Consider the following 19,650-nt stretch of genomic DNA (forward strand, 5'->3'; position numbering starts at 1 on the left):
TGTCTGTTTGGTTCTTTTTTTAATATTTATCTCTTTGGTAAATTTCTCATTCATGTATTGAATTGATTTTTGGATTATTTTGTATTATTTATCTGTGTCTCTTTTATCTGACATTCCTTAATATCACTATTTTGAATTTTTTCGGTATTTCATAATTTCTTTTTCATTGGAATCTGTTGCTGGAGAATTACTGTGTTCCTTTGGAAGCGTTATACTTCCTTGCATTTTCACATTTCTTGTGTCCTTATGTTGATATCTGCACATCTGGTGTAACAGTTGCTTCTTCTAATTTTTTGGATTTGCTTTCATAAAGGAGGGCTTTTTCCTGAAGATGTGTCTATGGTGTTGATTGGGTAGGGCACTTTGGCTTTGATTCTGGATGAAGCAGTAGTGTAGTCTCCATATAATTTATTTGGCTGTAAACACCATCAGTGATGTGTGTGATTTCCTCAGCGGCTTAGGGTGTGGTTGTTAGTAGAGGCTCTGGTGAAATTTTGCTGGGGACAGGGACACCAGGTGGGCCAATCCTTGGGCCCCAGTGGTGGCAGCAGTGGGCTGAGTGTGCCTGTCCTTAGGTCCAAGGGTGGTCCAGACAGGCTCATTCTTGGTGTTCTAGATGGGTTGCTCAGGTGCTGGCAATGGCTGCAGGGGGCCAAGCAGGTGGGTGGGTTCTCAGGACCCTGGATAGCAGGCATGCTGTTGGCGGTGACAGTAGCAGTGGTGGGATAACCCCCTGGCTCCTTAGCAGTCTGCACTGGTATTGCCGGTGGCTGTGACAGGCTGAGCAGGCCAGTCCCCAGGCCCAGGGGTGGTGTGTAGGAGTGGGTGCCACCTGTGACGGTACAGCAGGTTGGGTGGGCCCGTCCTCAGGTCCCCAGGAGGAGTGCTTAGGTGCTGATAGTGGTGGACAGCGCAGGGTGAACCCAGGGCCCTGGATGGTGTTGCTCATACTCGGGGAGGTAGAGGAAGCTGAGCGGGCCTGTCCTCAGGACCCCTGGTGGTGTGTGCAGTTGCTGGCTGTGGTCAGCAGGGGTGGGGTGATCCCCAGGCTCCTGGTAGGGGTGGCAGTGACTACACTGTGGCCCTGCTCCTGTGGAGGTGTGCTTCAGACCCAGGTGGCAGCTGTGGGTGGGAGAGTCTGACCTCAGAGTGCTTGGAAGCGAAGTCAGTCCTTAAGGTGAGTAAAAATGCCCAGGAGCCCCACCACTGGGGATCACTGCCAATGGCTTGTGCTTTGCCTCTGGTGGCAGCAGCCAGCAGTGGTGGTGGCTGTGGGTGGGGGGTGTCAGTGGGCCTGCAGGATATGGAGATGCAGAGGCTGTCGGGACCCAGAGCGGAATGGTCTGTCAGGACCCAGGGCAGAATGGTCTGGTGGGGCTGGGCTGTCTGAGCAGCACTGCACAGTAGCTGGTCAGGGCTGGGGCATGTGGGGCACAGTGTGGGCTCCCTCTCTGGAGCAGGACATCACACAGTCTCCCTGTGAGTCTCCCTACGTGAGTCTTGGGGCTGTGAGTTTTAAGGGGCTTTCCTGTGGCTCGGATTGCAGGAGTCTGTGGTGGGAATGTGGACCACGGGGGTCTCTCGCTTTCCCTTTTCCCACAGTGGGGAACTTCTCTGGGTTCCCAGCCGATCCCAGTCCGGGAAGAGCTGCCACGCCTCACCTCCCTCCTTGCCATAGGTGCTTCCTGTCACTTCTCTATTGAATTCCAGCTTCTCTCTTGGATCTGTTTGAAGTGTGGTTACCTACTTGCTGTTCTGGTTCTTCTTTATGAAGGAGGTCAGTACCAGGTGCCTGTGGTCAGGTGGCCCCTGAAGCCCCTCTCATTCCAGGCTCCAAACTTTCCTTTTAAAAGCTGCACCCCGCAGAGCTGACTTCAAGCCTACCTTCAGTCTTTTAATGTGATATTTGACCTTTACAAAGACGTGCTATTATGCTAAATAGTATAAACAGGCTCCCTGCCTATCAAAAAATGATTCAGTTAGAAAATTCTAAAAAAAAAAATTGAGATTATTTCCAGTTTTCTCTGATGAGACATAAAATTTACAATTGAAAAGCAGAAATAGACATTTTAAAAAAATCATTCACTGAACATTCATCAAGATCGACCATATCCTGGAGCATTAAACAAACTTCAACAAATATAAAATAACCAAAATTATATGAAGTGTGTTCTCTGATCATAATGGAATCAAATTAGATTATCAATAGCAGAAAGACAATAGAATCTCCAAACACATGGAAATTGAATAGCACACTTCCAACTAATTCATGGGTCACAGAGAGTATCTCAAAGGAAATAAAAATACAGAGAACTGGATGAAAATGAAAGCACAGAGTGTCAAAACATGTGGGATGCAGCTAAAGCAGCATGGAGGCAGAAATGTACAGCACTAAACGTTCACACTGGAAACGAGGAAAGGCCTTCAACCAATAACCAACATGGCTACCTCAAGAAAGCAGAAAAGGGAGAGCAAAATACACTCAAAGCAAGCAGAGGAAGGAAATAATAAAGAGCAGAAATCAATAAAGTTGAAAATGAAGACGACCATGAAGAAGAGGAGACCTGGAACAAGAGGCTGGTTCTAAAAAAACAAAAAACAAAAACAACAACAGCAAAACAACAACAACAAAAAACAAAAACAAAAACAAAAAAAACAAGCAATAAAATTGATGAACCTCCAGTAAGAATGAGAACATGAAAAAGCCAGAAGATGCTAATCATCAATATCAGGAATAAAAAACAGGACATCACTACAGATCCTGTAGTCATTAAGAAGGTGGTACTGCAAACATTTTCATACTCACAAATCTGAACTCTTAGAAGATCAACTCCTTGAAAACCACCAACTCCCAAAACTCAGCCAAGGTGAAACAGACAACCTGGATAGTCCTAAAATCATTTATAAATGGAATTTTTTTTTTTTTTTTTTGGAGACGGAGTCTCACTCTGTCACCCAGGGTGGAGTGCAGTGGCGCGATCTTGGCTCACTGCAAGCTCCATCTCCCAGGTTCATGCCATTCTCCTGCCTCAGCCTCCCAAGTAGCTGGGACTACAGGTGCCCACCACCATACCTGGCTAATTTTTTTGTATTTTTTAGTAGAGATGGGGTTTCACCATGTTAGCCAGGATGGTCTCAATCTCCTGACCTCGTGGTCTGCCTGCCTTGGCCTCCCAAAGTGCTGGGATTATGGGCATAAGCCACCGTGCCCAGCCCTATAATATTACAAATCTTCCTAAAAAGAAGTCCTCAGTCCCAGAGAGTTTCCCTGGAAAATTCTACCAAACACTTAAAGAGAAATTGACACCAATTTTACACAATCCCTTCCAGAACACAGAAGAAGTGGGAATACTTCCAAACATATATTATGAGACCATATGACTCTGATACCAACACCAGACAAAGATAACACACACAAAAAGACAACTACAGATTAATATCTCTCATGAACTTAGATGCAAAAGTCCTCCACCAAGTACTAGCAAAGTGAATCCAACAGCATACGAAAAGAATTATAAACCGTGACCAAGTGGAATTTAAGTACACAAAGCTGGTTTGACATTTGCAAATCAGTCAATATAATCTAACGTATCAACAAGCTAAGAAGAAAAACCAGATGATCTTGTCAAATGATGCAGTAAGAGCACGTGAACAGAAGTAAGATTTATCCATGTCAAAAACTCTCAACCAATTAGTAATAGTGAGGAATAACTTCAATTTGATAAAAAAATCATCCTTAACAGTGAACCACTGAGTGTTTTCCCTCTCAGGTGAGAAGCAGGCAAGGATGTCTGGTCTCATCACTCTTATTCAGCATAGCACTAGAAATCCTAGACACTGCAAAGCATGCAACAAAAGGAAATGAAAGGCATACAGGTTAGAAAGGAAGAGCTGCAGGAAGGTAGGTGTGGCTATAAAGGAACCCAGATGATTTTTGTGGCCTTGGAAACGTTCAAGATCTTGATTATCGTGGTAGATACACAAACCTACACATGTGACAAACTGGACAGGACTAAACCCACATATACGCACAAAAGAGAAAAAACAAAACTAGAGAAACCCAAATCAGATCTGTGAATTGTATCATCAGTGTCAATATTCTGGACGTGATGCAATACTATAGTTTTGCAAATGTCAGCTTGGCAGAAACTGGGCTAAATGTACATGGTCTCAATATTGTTTCATATAATTGCATGTGAATCGGTGATGCTGTCAATAAAAATCTCAGTTAAACATGGCTGAGTGTGGTGGCTCATGCCTGTAATCCCAGCACTTTGGGAGGCCGAGGCAGGCGGATCACTTGAGGTCAGGAGTTTGAGAGCAACCTGGCCAACATGGTGAAACCCCATCTCTATTAAAAATACAAAAAAGTTAGCCAGATGTGGTGGCCGGCGCCTGTAGTCCCAGCTACTTGGGAGGCTGAGGCAGGAGAATTGCTTGAACCCTGGAGGCGGAGGTTGCAGTGAGCCAAGAATGAACCACTGCACTCCAGCCTGGGCGACAGAGCAAGACTTTGTCTCAAAAAAAAAAAAAACAAACAAAAACAAACAAAACAAACAAAAATCAGTTAAACAAAAGAGGAGAGCAGAGCAAAGGCAGAGTATGGGAAGAACTTCTGGGATCAATTCACAGCAGTATGCTGCTTTTCATTTTATCTTTTATTGGCTAGGAGGGGCTGTTGGTCTCAGAGGGTCAAGAAATCTGTTCTGTTCCTCCCGTGTCACTCATTTGACATAGACCTTGAATCAATGGCGAGATCGTTCCAGGAGAATGGCAAAGAGAAAGCTAGGCTGCCAAGGGTCAAGGAGAACTTAAGGCATTCGAGGTCAGCGCAATGGTTAGACTGAAAGGGAGTGGGGAGCCATCCCGGCAGCTCCAGGGGCAGCACTGTCAGGAAGCTGCCGATTTTGAGCGAGGGAGACCTGAACATATCTGTGGGAGGAGGGAAAGGATCATGGCGCCATGAATAGGGACAGGGGAAGAAGGGAACAGGATGATGGAGCACCCTTAGAGAGGCCCGACTGCATCGTTTGAGAGGAAAGGGGAGAGAGGCAAGGGTAAGGACCTGGAAATGGTGGGTGAAGCGGGAAGGCAAGGGATCCATCCTGGTGGCCTTGGCCTCTGCAAATGTCACCCGCTGGGAGTGCAGTAAGGCTGGGAGTCCAAAAACGGGAGCAGCACGGGGTGGAGCTGGCGACCACTGAATTCCTGTAGAGCCAAGTTCAGAAGGCTGAGCCCATCCAGCTCTGGGGAAGAGACAAGCAGCAGCCCTGGGTGACTTAAAAAAATAATTTTCCTAGTGTTTTTTGTGGTTGTTGTTGTTGAGACAGAGTCTCACTCTGTCACCCAGGCTGGAGTGCAGTAGCATGATCTCGGCTCACTGCAACCTCTGCCTCCCGGGTTCAAGTGATTCTCCTGCCTCAAGCCTCCTGAGTAGCTGGGATTACAGGCGCCTGCCACCACGCCCAGCTAATTTTTGAGTTTTTCATAGAGACGGAGTTTCACCATGTTGGCCAGGCTGGTCTTGAACTCCTAACCTTGTGTTTCACCCGCCTCAGTCTCCCCAGGTGCTGGGATTACAGGCGTGAGCCACCGCGCATGGCCCTAATTATCCTAGTTTTAACTTTCATTATAAAGGGAGTACAGACTCATGGTATAAATTAGAAAATGCAGAAAAATACAAAGAAATATGCGAAAACTACTCATAATCATACCACATAGGGATAACAAGTCTTAAATTTGTGTGACATATTTCTTCCAAGGTCTTTTCTCTGTTCATATTTCATACAGTGTATTTTAATAAAATTTGGATCTCATAGTTTTGTATACTACTATTTCACAATGTTATATCATGACCATTTTTGCACACAATTTTTGATCTTCAGAGTGTTGCTTTTTCAACAACTACAAAATATTTCTTATATTGTCATTCTATACTTTTTTCCAGTCCTCCCCATCTGGAACATCTGAATGCTTTTCACATTTTTTCCAACTACAAATAACTGTAACGAGTTGCCTTGTATATAAATCTTTGTGTGCATCTGTGATTATTTTCTCGGGGTAACTTCATTAGCTAATGTTTTCCAGATGCGTCAGCTGGCCTGTGAGCAGAGAAGGAATGGGTTTGAACTGACCAGATGGAGATAATGCAAACTCACAGAGCTTAGAAGGGCGTAGGGAAAAGGACCCTGGGAGCGAGGGTCAGGAAAGAACACGCTGGGAGGTATCAGGGGAATCATGCAAGGAGGTGAGGGAATTAGAAATTGAAGTCTAGATGAAGAGCGAGTTCAGCACGACCAAAGGTGTGGCCACACAGCTGGAACCTGATTCTCCACCCCCTGTCCCCAGAGCTCCTTCCTTGAGCCAAGGCCACCCTCCACAGTCCACGTGCCATACTCTGCCAGGCATTATCAGTACTGAGCCTGATCTCCCTAGGTGAGCCGATTGCAAGCACTCTAAAAATCTGGGGCTTCCTCGTGATCCACCTCTGCCCTTGCCTGATTCTGGAAGTCGCAGCGGTGCACACCTCTTTGACGACTGACTTAAGAGACACACAGAAGGAATACTCACTGTCTTCATGAGTCCAGACAAGCTGAGGTGTGCTTGGAGGCCCGTCCCCAGGGGTGGTGAAGCACAGAACGGAAGTGAAGTAGGCGGTAAACTTCTTCAGGTTCGTTATGTGTCCGTGGTGGACTCCGTGGAAATCTGGGGCAATAGTGACCACAGTGACAGCCTCGGGGGCATCTGCCGGCCATGCCAGAAGCTGAGATGGAACAGGGTGAAAAAGACAGCCTGTTTTCAATGGTGCTTCTCCACACTCATGTCTGCAGCAGAATTTTATTTTGCAATGAATACATCTTTTAAAATGTAAAGTCATAATTAAGAAAGTCCATAAATCCTACATCTTATAATCACACTTCAAAAAAGTTGAGATAAAAATATATTTTACAGGTTTCTGTATACAAGCCTGTGTATTTACATGTATTTTATACTTGTATATGTAAATAAAATAACTACTTAACTCATATTGGAATGGACACTCCCCCTCAAATCTTCACCCTCTCTTCACTTAAGAAGGTTAAAAAAATGTATAATATATATTACATATATACATATACACATCTGTAACATACACATATATGGTATATACTATATATACATGTTATATATAACATGTAGTATATTATATACATATATAATATATACTATATAGCTTATGTCTACTATATATAATATATACTATATAGTATATATGATATATACCATATAATATACATATATTTTAACAGTAAAGAATAACATCTTTAACAGTAAAGATGAAACCATCAGTTAATTCAGCTGAAACAGTGCAATGAAACAAACATAAATATTTTTCTAGAAAGCACCTACTTTGTCTCAAAAAAGACATCCATGATTCAACAGGAATAACCTTAATTATTTATAATTTATATCACACTAGTTTCGTGAAAAGGATTTTAGGAGACTGGTTACAATTTTAAAGAAATACAGTCTATATCCACATCCTAAGGAAAGCTGTGTTCATGTTTTGGCAGCATTACGTATGTGTGTGAGTTTTAATTCCTTAGGCACCAAAGATTGCTAGGACTAACTGGGTCTGAAAGTTGACATGCTGCCGGACGCAAAGCGTATTTACGCAGATCAAACTGACAACGAAGTCATCAAATGAACACCGCGGCCTCACCAATGAGACTCGACAGGAGAGGCCAAGAAGGCAAAAGCATCTTGCTTGATTGATACGATTTTCTTTCACAAAAGCTTCTGTCTTTGGATACTTCCGAGGATAAACAAAAGACAGGGTAAATTTCCAGCTACTTCTGCCTTTCTGGCAGACAAATCAGTGTTTTAGCAAGTTGAATCCAAATGGGGGCGGGGAAAAATGAACCTTGTGTCTGAGGAAACTCACCCTCTGAATGTGAAATTACCAGGTATTGAGGCAAACTAGATGGAATCCCTTCAGTGTGAAGAGCTTCCCCTGTCTACTGGCTATTAAAGACGATTAGAGGATCCGTTGCAGCTAAAATCAAGGCGGGCTCCCAAATCCAATCAGGAGAAGCTGATCTGAAAGGGAAGATCAGCTGTGCTTTGGGACGGTGTATCCTGGTACAGCAGTGAAGTTAACACACTCTGGTAGCTAAAGACACAAGAAGTCGGATGGTGGAAATTTGTCTATGTGTCTAATTCAGTCCGGGCGGGTAGCTGGAATCAACTGGTCTCAGTTCTTTAGATAGAACTCTCCCTGAAGTAGAAAGCGGGGAGAGAAAAATATCCTTTCTCCATGGAAATATCACTCATGCTGTTCCCTTTGCTCGGGGCCTGTGTTCTCCTGAGAGGACCACCTTCTGGGAAGAAGTGGTTTGTGCAAATGTTGATTCTACTCACTGAGACAGGTCTCCCACCCGCCATTTAAAAATGAATGGCCTTTCTCATAAGAAATTGCTCACTGATGTTTGAACCATCCTCTTGATAACTAGGAATTTGAATTTCTGAACCTGCAGAGCTGATGCCAAGACTCTGGAATAAATGGTGGTCTCACCAAGGTCAAGACGCCCTGTATCTTGACGCAACCGGCTCTTGAGGCACAGGAGGGGCCGCCTCCAGCTGCGTCACATTGTGGCTCCAGACAACGACAGGTGCCCACAGGCCCTGAACCCAGGCCACGTACCTTGTATCCCTGGTTGATGCCGTTGATAAACTGCTGAGGTGGAGGGTTCCACAGGAACTGAATGGTGGTGGAGTTCACGGCTTCCGTCTGCACGTTCTGCGGGGGCGCGGTGGGCACTGTGGCAGGGCAGTCATTGACAACAGCAGAACAAATGGCAGGAGGCACCATGGGGAGGAGAGACGGAAAGGAAACCCTTAGCTGCCATCACGCTCACAGGCAATTACTGCACTGAGACTAAGGAAGTGTGATGAATGTTTTGGGAAGCTTACAGTGGCATTACCAAGAAAGAGAATTGGGCTATTTTTCATTTTCTCTTGCAGAATTCTTTAAGGCAGAGGCAGAAAAGTGGACTAGACCATCCTCTCATTCCACAGGTGAGACTTTCCTGTGGTTCCAAGGCGGACGCAAGCAAAGCTTTCTCTAATTTCTGTTTCAATGAACAGATATTTGAGATCAAGGCAAGGTTTCATCTAGAAATCCTTCCTCAATATATACCACTATGTTTCAAGCTGAATTGTTCCTTACATGGAAAAAAAAAACCAAAAATAAACAAACAAACAAAAAAAACAAGCAAATAAAATCAAATCATCACCTTCCTCCCATATACACTGTTGGAGGCGATATTTCTTTTTGTCTGTCAATGGGGACAATCATTTTTTGATTATCCATGGTTTCTCTCTTTTACAGAACAGCTACTGAACCCAATTATATACCCACCAAATGACTGCCTTCGAGGCATGCTAGTGGACACACTTGTGTAACTGTAAGAGGCAGATGCTCTGCAGAGCAGTAAACTGGTGGAGGGCAGGTCCCTGCCTCTGGCCTGGGAGGGCTGGAGGGCCTCATCTGGACTGTGTTTGGGAGGAAGGGTGGCCTGTGAGGGGTAAGGTCTTGAGAAGGGCACTCTCCGCTGGGAGAGCCGTGGGAAAAGGCAAAGTGTTGCCAAGGAGGCTGGTGAGGATGGCTGCACGGGGAGCATGGCTGGATGAGAGGCCGGGGGAAGCGGGGTGCTGACAGTGCACGGGTCTCTCTGGGATTTCCTACCATGCCCAGCAGCGCAGCTAATCACGCATACAGAAGGCAACGGGGGAACTGAAGGCCTTTCAGAAAGGGCAGTGGGCCTGGCTAGCATCTTCAGGATGGGAACCCCGCTGGCCTGCAGAGAGGGGCCAAGCCTTTGGCTGCACCATCAAGGCTTCTACTGGGTGGAAGGAAAGTCCTGGCTCTTCAGGTGCTTGTTCTAAAAGTGAGGCATAGAAGCCTAACGGATCCTATGGATCCAAGCAGAGAAACAAAAACAAGGGTCTTCTTGGCCAGAACACATGGGATCCCATGCGGTCCTGGTGAAAATCGCTACACTCTTCTCGGCTTCCTTCCCCAAAAGCCTGTCTCAGGCAGAGATGAGACAAACATACACTTGGCCAAGCCCCTCAAGTCTTCTCTTCCCAGGCATGTAGGAGGGCCCTCTGTCCCCATCCGCTGCTGGCCACGGCGTGATGCCCCTCAGCCCCCTCTCTAAGTCACCGGGAAACTGCCCTACTTGCCATCCTGTAAAATGCGTGGGTTAAAAATGGACACAGGGCTTGCTGTGCCTGGGATGCTAAGCATTGGAAAGAACACCACATTCACCTAAGAACAAGAAAAGCTGAACAAAGTACAGAACAATCACTTTTCCTGAGTCCATAAGACAGCTTAGGTTGCATACCAGCCAAGTGGTCGGAAACGCAAGGAGAGATGGGCCTCTCCGAGGGGTCAGGATGGGTCCCACTCACCCGTCACAGAGCGCGGGAGGAGGAGACAATGGAAATTCTGAAATTCACCCCAAATCCTCAGTGAATGGCTGAAGGCTGAATGTGGGCTACGAGAGAGGACGGAAGCTTTGGGAGCTGCAGACACATAGCACCCAGAGGAACAAAGGCGAGAACTACGTGTATTTCGTGGGTGAATTCCACCAAGCATTTGAGGAATAAATTAAACCAATTCTAAAGCACTACCCTGATACCAAAATCAGAAAAAGCCACTGAAGGAAAACTATAGACCAATATCCCTCATGAACTCAAGTTCAAAAAATCCTCAAGAAAATAATTAGAAAATAAAATTCGACAATATATAACAGTCATAATCTGGCCTGATCAAGTGAGGTGTATCTTATACATGCAAGACTGGCTCAAGATGTGAATAGCAATCGAAGTAATTCATCACATCAACAGAATAAAGAAGAAAAACATATGAACATCTTAATAGATTTAGGAAAAGCATTTGGCAAAATTTAATAACCAATTGTGATTTTTTAAAAACGAAAAAAAAACCCTCTCAGCAAAGCAGGAATTTAAAGGAACATTCTAAATTTTAAAAAGGGCACCTATAAAACGCCTATAGCTGATATCTTATTTCAGCTCTAAAAACATAAAATAGATATGTTTAACAAACGATGTGCACTGAAAACTACAAAACACGAAGGAAACCAAATACTAAGTCAATAGAGAATCATATCACATGACTCCATTGGAAGAAAACGCAGTAAAGAGGTCAATTCTGCCCCAACTGATCAATATAGTGAATGCAATCCCAATCAAAATCACAGCTACACCACACTCCAGCCTGGGTGACAGAGCAAGACCCGGTCTCAAAAAAAAAAAAAAAAAAAAAAAAAAAAAAAAAAACAAACCAAAACCACAGCTAGATATTTCTTAGACATTGAAAAGGTGATTCTAAAATTTATATGGAAAAACAAGGTAAGAATAGTCAAAGCAAGTCTGAAAAAAAATTGGACAACCTTTACTGTATGATTTCAAAACTAGAAATCAATAGTAATTAAAACAGGGTGTGTTACTGGAGAAGGGGTGGACATATTGATCAGTGACAGAGAAGACAGGCAAGAAATTACACATGTATCACTGGTTTTCAATAAGAGCACAAAGAAAAGACAGTGATTTCAACAAATGGTTCTGGAAATATTAGATATTCATTCACAAAATAAGACAAAACCTGGATCTATACCTCATACCATTTATAAAACCTAACTCAAAATGGATCAGAGGCATAAAGGTAAACCTATAATTATAATACTTTAGGAAAAATAGTTGTGACACCTGGTTAGGCAAACATTTCTGAGATACAATACCAAGGACATAATCCATAAAAGAAAAAGAAATAAAACTGACTTCATGATAGACATCTGTTAAGAACATGAAAAGACAGGCCACAGACTAGGAGACAATAAGTGTAAGACAGATATCCAATAAAGCATGTTTATCCAGGCCGGGAGTTGTGGCTCATGGCTCATAGCTGGAATGCTAGAACTTTGGGAGGTTGAGACAGGAGGATCGCTTGAGGTCAGCCTGGGCAACACAGTGAGACAAAGAATTACAAAATTAAAAAAAAAATTAGCTGGGTGTGGTAGTGCGTGCCTATAGTCCCTGCTACTCGGGAGGCTGAGGCAGGAGGATCCCTTGAGCCCAGGAGTGTGAGGCTGCAGTGAGCAACCAAGTAAGACTTTGTCCCTTAAAAAAAAAAAGGAAAAGAACAAAAACTTACTATTCAGAAAATATAAAGAATTTTCAAAATTCAACTATAAGAAAACCAAAAATGTGCACAAAAAGAATAGTTACTTCACCAAAGCCAAAAGAACGACCGGAAATCTGTGAGCGAAGAGAGTCTCACCATCCCATTTACCGTGATGGGATGCCCCGGACCCCTGTTCGAAGGACTCAAACAACACAAACCGACAGCAGTAACAACCCGTGTCGGTGAAGATGTGGAGCGCCCGAGACCCTTGTGGTATGAGATGAGGATGCCCGTGGCACGGCCACCTGGTGGGACCGTTTGGTGGTTTCTTACGAAGTTAAGCATGTGCGAGCCATGTGACCAGACAATCCTGCCCCTGGGTAACTGTGCACAAGAGATGTAAAAGTTCACATAAAAAATCTATATGAAGCGGGGCATAGTGACTCACACTTGTAATCCCAGCATATTGGGAGGCCGAGGTGGGAGGATCACTTGAGCCCAGGAGGTTGAAACCAGTCTGGGTAACATAGCGAGACCCCATCTCTACAAAAAAATAAAAATGAAAAAAGTAGCTGGGCGTGACGGTGCACACCTATAGTCCCAGCTACTTGGGAGGCTGAGGTGGGGGGATCACTGGAGCTCAGGAGGTTTAGGCTGCACTGAGCTGTGATTACACCACTGCACTCCAGCCTGGGCAATGGAGTGAGACCCTGTCTCTAACTAACTAACTAACTAACTAACTAACTAACTAACTAACTAAATGTGATATTCATAGCAGCTTTAATAATCACCCCAAATTGCAAACATCCTAAATGTTTTTAAACTAATGGATAGGAAACAAACTGTAGTGTGTCCATGGAATGGGACGCTGCTCAGTAGTAGAAGAGGACAAAATACTCATACACATGAACACAGGTGAATCTCAAATGCATGACACTAAGGGAAGGAAGCCAGATTCCGAAGACTGCACACTGCACGCTGTATTTATATGACGTTCTGAACTAGGCAAAGATAGAAGAAGAGAAAACAGCAGTGTTTGCCAAGCGCTGGGGCAGGGGTAAAGGGGTGAATATAAAAGCACAAAGACTTTTGAGGGAGGTGACAGAAATAGTCATATCTCCATTATGCTTGTGAATATGGGCTAAAGATGTTTGTGAAAATGTATATATAACTGTACATTAGAAAGGGTGAGTTTTACTGTATGTAAATTATGAAACCACAATAAATCTCACTTTTCAAACATGCTGCAGGCAGGGCATGGTGACTGATGCCTGTAATCCCTACACTTTGGGAGTCTGGTGTGGGAGGATCGCTTGAGACCAGGAGTTTGAGATCAGCCTGGGCAACAGGGTGAGACTCTGTCTCTATAAAAGTAAAAAATCAGCCAGGCATGGTGGCGTGCACCTGTAGTCCTAGCTACTTGGTAGGCTGAGGTGGGAGGATGGTTTAAGCCCAGGAGTTTGAGGTTATGGTGAGCTATGATCCTGCCACTGCACTCCAAGCAACAAAGTAAGGCCTCGTTCCTAAAAAAATAAAGCAAAGCAAAATGCTGCATATTCTTTGATACTTTTCCCATGAAGGTGTGTTGTCTGTGTCTGAAACCCTTCAATGTAGGCTCTGAGACTGCTTGACCAATATAATATGACCCAGGTCCTAAGAAACCAGCAGCTTCTGCTGCTTGCCGGGAGCCCTGAGCAGCCATAGGAGTGTAGGGATCCTGAGGCTGCAGGCTGGTGAGGCCAGGGGCAGCTGCCCCAGTGGACAGCCCAGGGAGCCAGCCTTCCTGCCTTCCTAGCCACGGCGCCAACATGTGCACAAAACCATCTTCTCAACTGAATGAGAGGCACAGACAGTCACATATCCAAGCCCTGCTCCAACTCCTGACCCGCAAAATCATGACATATAAACAGGTGTTGCTTTTAATCTCCAAGTTTTGGGATAGTCAGTCAGGCAGCAATAGATGACTAGAACAATCTCTGCTGAAAGAAAGAAAAGAAAACAAAAGAAGAGAAAGGAGAAAAAGGAAGAAAAGGGAAAAGAAAGAATAAACATCAGGAGCTACTGGGAAAAGACCAACATTTGTTATGACGTTTTCTCTTAGAACCCACAACCTGTGGGGTTGAGGAAGGCATCTCATTCTCGGTAGGTTTAGCTCCGGGATTTCACGAAGCCCAATTACTGATTCTGGAATGCCAGAATACCAAATATCAAATGTTGTTAAATTCTCTAAAATAAGGCTACAAGGATTATATGCAAGAAAAAAATTTGCATAATTTAAATAAGTAGCTGTCTCCTGCAGATTCAAGAGGACCTCTGTACCTTTGATTGGCTGCAGCACAATCCTCACACCAAGTTCTGGTCCAGTATCCTGAAGGCAGTGCCTCTGCGGGGCACACCATGGTTACAGAGAAACAAACTCCTAACTGAGTTCACCCATTTACCAAGGCATTTTCCCCTCGCTTCTCATTATGTGGGCTACCTCAAATCACGAGCTCTCACACTCACTCTACCCCAGAGCCCTGGCTGTGACACTCACTCTACCTGGGCCCCGGGCTGTGATACTCACTCTACCTGGGCCCCTGGCTGTGACACTCACTCTATCTGGGCCCCTGGCTGTGACACTCACTCTACCTGAGTCCCTGGCTGTGACACTCACTCTATCTGGGCCCCTGGCTGTGACACTCAGTCTATCTGGGTCACTGGCTGTGACACTCACTCTACCTGGGTCCCTGGCTGTGACACTCACTCTACCTCAGCCCCTGGCTGTGACACTCACTCTATCTGGGTCCCTGGCTGTGACACTCACTCTATCTGGGCCACTGGCTGTGACACTCAATCTGGGTCACTGGCTGTGACACTCACTCTACCTGGGTCCCTGGCTGTGACACTCACTCTACCTGGGCCCCTGGCTGTGACGCTCACTCTACCTGGGTCCATGACTGTGACACTCACTCTACCTGGGCCCCTGGCTGTGACACACACTCTACCTGAGTCCCTGACTGTGACACTCACTCTACCTGGGTCCCCTGGTGTCTGATTCGGAGCCTGACCTGTGGGCACACACTCTCCTTTCCCAGTCACAGGCCAAGGGAGGTTCTAAAGCCTCAGTTTCCTCTCTCTCAATACCTTAAGTTTAATTCAAAAAATCACCAAGCTTGCTTTTATTCCCAGGTCTTTGGCTTCTCTTTATCTTGATTATTGCCATCAGAAATGACTCATGAATTTGTGGACAATGGAATTAAAAATGCCCTCAAGTGAGAAAGAGTTACAGCCAGCAAATCCTTCTTGACAGTGTTGAAAATAAAAGAGTGGTTATGGCTGGAAAGGTGTTAATTATTGAGGGTTACATAATCCTGCCCCTTCTTAAGACAAAGACAAGGGCTTAGTCCAACTATCCTGCAGAAAAGTGAAGGCAAAAGGGGTTTCTGGTGTGCAGCGTGGCCTCCTGCTGCTCAGACTAAGCCTCAAGGGACATTTCTTCCCTGGATGATTAGCATTAGGCTCTTGCTGTGCCTCCAGTGGCAGGCCTGGAGGCAGGCTGGTAACGTGACAGGTGTTATGCTCCTTTCTGGTTTTCATTGAGCAGAAAAATATCTTTTCACTGGATAATTTCCCCCACCCGAGCACCCGCCTGAGCAGGCTCATTCGACTCTGTCTTGATGCTCATAGCCAATGACAAGGTGTTCTGTCCTGAAGCCCCCGACACTCCGGGAATAATCACAGGTGAAAGGAGAAACCAGAAGAGCAGTTTCAGGCACTAGGGGTTTTATTTGTCATGGAAATGTGTGAAACCTGGATCAGAGAGTAGCCGTTTCTTCTACCTGAAGAGGGGATTGCCGGGAGTGGGTAGGGAAGGAGGCAGGACAGTGCAGTGGTCTCTCACTGTGCCTCGGATGGGTTACACAGGGGCCCAGAGACACTGATGTCTGTTAGTTTTCATAGCCATAAACCACTGTTTACAGCCATTCAAAAATTTGCAACTGTCAGCTGGGCGCGGTGGCTCACGCCTGTAATCCCAGCACTTTGGGAGGTTGCAGTGGGTGGATCATGAGGTCAAGAGATAGAGACCATCCTGGCCAACATGGTGAAACCCTATCTCTACTAAAAACACAAAAATTAGCTGGGCATGGTGGCGCACACCTGTAGTCCCAGCTACTCAGGAGGTTGAGGCAGGAGTATCACTTGAACCTGGGATATGGAGGTTGCAGTGAGCCGAGATCGCATCACTGCACTCCAGCCTGGTGATAGAGTGAGACTCAGTCTAAAAAAAGAAAAAAAAAATTGCAACTGTTGAAATTACATTTCATGCTGTTTTCACTATACATATGCTGTGTTTTCACTATACACATGCATTGCACATTACTCAGTGAAAGAAGTCATTGTGGAAAAGCCATGTGTTGTGTGATTCCAACTATATATGGCATTTTGGAAAAGGTCAAACTATGGAGACAGTAGAAAGACCAGTGGCTGCTGGGGGTTGGCAGTCAGGAGGGGTGAACAGGAGGAGCACGGGGGTTTTGAGGGCAAGGAAACACTTCTGTAGGCTATAATGGGGGATACACGTCACCATATGCTTCTCAAAGCCCATAGAATGCACAGTGCCAAGCGTGAACCCTAATGTAAACTATGGATTTTGGGTAATGATGTATCAAGTTAGGTTCACTGATCATAAGAAATGTACCACTCTGGTGGGGGATGCTGATAATGGGAGAGGCTTTGTACATGTTGGGCAGGGAGTACATCAAAATTCTTTGAACTTTCTAATCAATTGTTCTATGAATCTGAAAGTACTCCAAAAAAAAAATAAAAATAAAAAAGAAAAGTAAAACAAAACTAAGCATGTGGTTCCTGTAAACTTTCTGAACCTGGTAACTCTCTTGAGAGGATCTGCTGCAGGGAGGCACAGGGTGGCTGAACCACACTCCACTTCCCTGACACCTCCACAGACCCCTCTTATCAAGCTGTTTTATTTCACTTGCAGGTTGCTTCTCATCTGTGAATTTGTCTGTACCAGGCACAGGACCAACTGATACAGGGGCTAGAAAGAAATTATTTAGGCAGATAGTGAGGGTAAAACAGTCTCTGGCAAGGCTTCCCTTTTAATAAAAAGCAGCTCCCAAATAATTTCTTTTCTAACAAAGAGCAGCCTGAAAAATTGAGCTGCAGACACAGATAAGCAAGCTAGAAGCTTGTACGGGTGAATGCCGGCAGCTGTGCCAACAGAAAAGGGCTACCTGAGGGCCAGACACGTTCAACATGGAGGCTCCATCTTCCCTTTTCTTTGTCACCATGTGTACAGTAAAAGCACAGGCAACAAGGCACCAGACAGGGAGATAACCCATCTGCATAATAAAAGATTAGGGTGGGGGTGGCTAGATTTTTGCATGCTATGCAAATGGTACATCTAGTCCTAACCAGTTTTTTGTGCCTTATGCAAATGGCACACCTGGTCTGACCAATCTTTCATGCCCTATGTAAATCAGACATTGCCTCCTCCAGCTCATCTGTAAAATCCTTTGCATTTTGTGGCAGACTGGAAAAACCCACTCTGGACCCCTCTGCAGGAGAGAGCTCTTCTGTCTTTCGCCTATTAAACCTCCACTTTTAACCTCACTCCTTGTGTGTCTGCATCCTTGATTTCCTCAGTGTGAGACAACAAACTTTGGGTATTATCCTAGACAATGATGCCGCTTCACAATGTGGTTTGACTTGTGTGTAAGTAGGTTGTGAGTTGTTTTTCACTTGCCACGGACCCCCATGTTGAAGGCCATGTACCCTGAGCACACCCAGATGAACCAAGTGTGCAACCACAGTGGGGGAACCTAAGTGCTCAGGCAGAAGAGCAGGGACTGAATTAAGAAACGGACACTGCAAAGCTGGAGCCATGATCCAATCAGATCGAGCTCTGGTATTACCCCACTGCAAGATCCAGTCAGATCACGCCTCATTATTTTATGCTTATAAAGCCCGGCACAGCCCCCAGCATGGGGAGATGGATTTGAGTCTTTCCTCCTGCTCCTCGCCAGCTGACTTGCAATAAAGCTTTCTTGCCGCAAAAACCCAGTGCTTCAGCATCTTCCTCTCATGCAGGGGCAAACGAACCCAGTTTGGTTCAGTAACATGCTCAGCATGTGGGGGCACTTCTTATTCAATTAATTTACTAATATTTTTACCTATGTGACTAAGTGAAATGTATGATTATGTTTACAATTATTATCTGGTATTAGGTGTTCCTTATTAAAATAAAAACGATTTTTAAAATTTTCTTCCCCGCTACCCCCTTCCCTTTGTTCCTGGCTAGTAATGATGTAAATTCAGCAAGATCTGATTTTTGATGGAATCTCAAAATAAATTACTGTTTTTACACATTTTTAAAAATGTTACAATAAGTTACATAATCAAATCAACTCAGTAAAGAGGACTGTAGGGTTTTATAGCTTCAAATAACTGACTTTTCAAAATATTTTGGATCAGAGATGACATCACTGACATTTATATTCATGAGTTTTTCAGAACTTTAATTGTCCAATCAAATAAAAAGGAATGTCAATGTTGCTTATTTTGCTTAATGCAAGCTTTGTTTTTTGAATTTTTCAACTTGGTTTATTTTGAAACATTCTTGAGGTTGTATGCAATCAAAACTTTTTGAAAAGTTAATTTTTGAAGCCATTAAGACCTACAGGCCACTTTATATACCTTTATATTTAAATACATGCATGTTTAGTAAAATTACTTACGTTGATATTTTTAATACTACTGCATATTTATGGAGATATTTTCCCATCATAATAAGAAACGTTTTTTAATTAAAGAAAGTCATCAAGTGCACCAAGTAGAGTAGTAAAAAAAGTTGCTACTCAGGAAATTATAATAAAAATGATCTCAAACTCAGATTTGCATTTTCCAATAATCCTGTCTTCTTCTGTCTCAATGTCGTATTTAATGAAAAAGGAATCAGAAGATGCAATGATGTCAGGCAAATTATGCCAGCACCTTTCCCTAAAGCATTGATCTCACACAGAAAAAGATCAGAACTGAGAAAATGGTCTGCAGTTACACAGTAAGAAGCGGGAGTATTTATGAGTGGGCCACAACTGTATCAGACTGAATACAAGAAGCTAGTTACAATGTCCTGCATTTAACAGTCAAAGCCAAAATTCCTCCTGCAATTGCAGAATCACTCATTTTGCCAGGGTGCATTAGAAACTGTCAGCAACATGTTTGGGACCAATGAAGCACAGGAAATAAGAAAAGTACCACTTTCGAATAATATCCTTAGAAGATGCATGGATGACAGGTCAAATGACCCAGAGACACCCAGTCTAGAAGATTATTACATCAAACAAGCTTCCACTGAAGATTGATAAGTGCTGATGTGAGTAATGGCACTTGGTGTATGGCATGAGTTTGAATCCCTCAAAATCAATGCTTTGAACATTATTTATGGTACAAAAAAAAAA

General features: G+C 44.2%; 1 protein-coding gene across 7 annotated transcripts in view; it reads right to left on the reverse strand.

The window, feature by feature from the left end:
• Positions 1 to 19,650, reverse strand: part of SDK1 (sidekick cell adhesion molecule 1) — a 653,438-nt gene that overhangs the window by 204,390 nt on the left and 429,398 nt on the right. For all 7 annotated transcript variants that reach the window (XM_031665629.1, XM_031665628.1, XM_031665627.1 and 4 more), the window contains 2 exons: positions 8,684 to 8,799; positions 6,571 to 6,763 (listed from right to left, as the gene is read on the reverse strand). In XM_031665629.1, coding sequence (XP_031521489.1) covers positions 6,571 to 6,763; positions 8,684 to 8,799 — 309 coding nt within the window. The remainder of the gene's footprint in view (positions 1 to 6,570; positions 6,764 to 8,683; positions 8,800 to 19,650) is intronic.

This window comes from Papio anubis, chromosome 4 (genome assembly GCF_008728515.1).
Source record: "Papio anubis isolate 15944 chromosome 4, Panubis1.0, whole genome shotgun sequence".
NCBI lineage: Eukaryota > Metazoa > Chordata > Mammalia > Primates > Cercopithecidae > Papio > Papio anubis.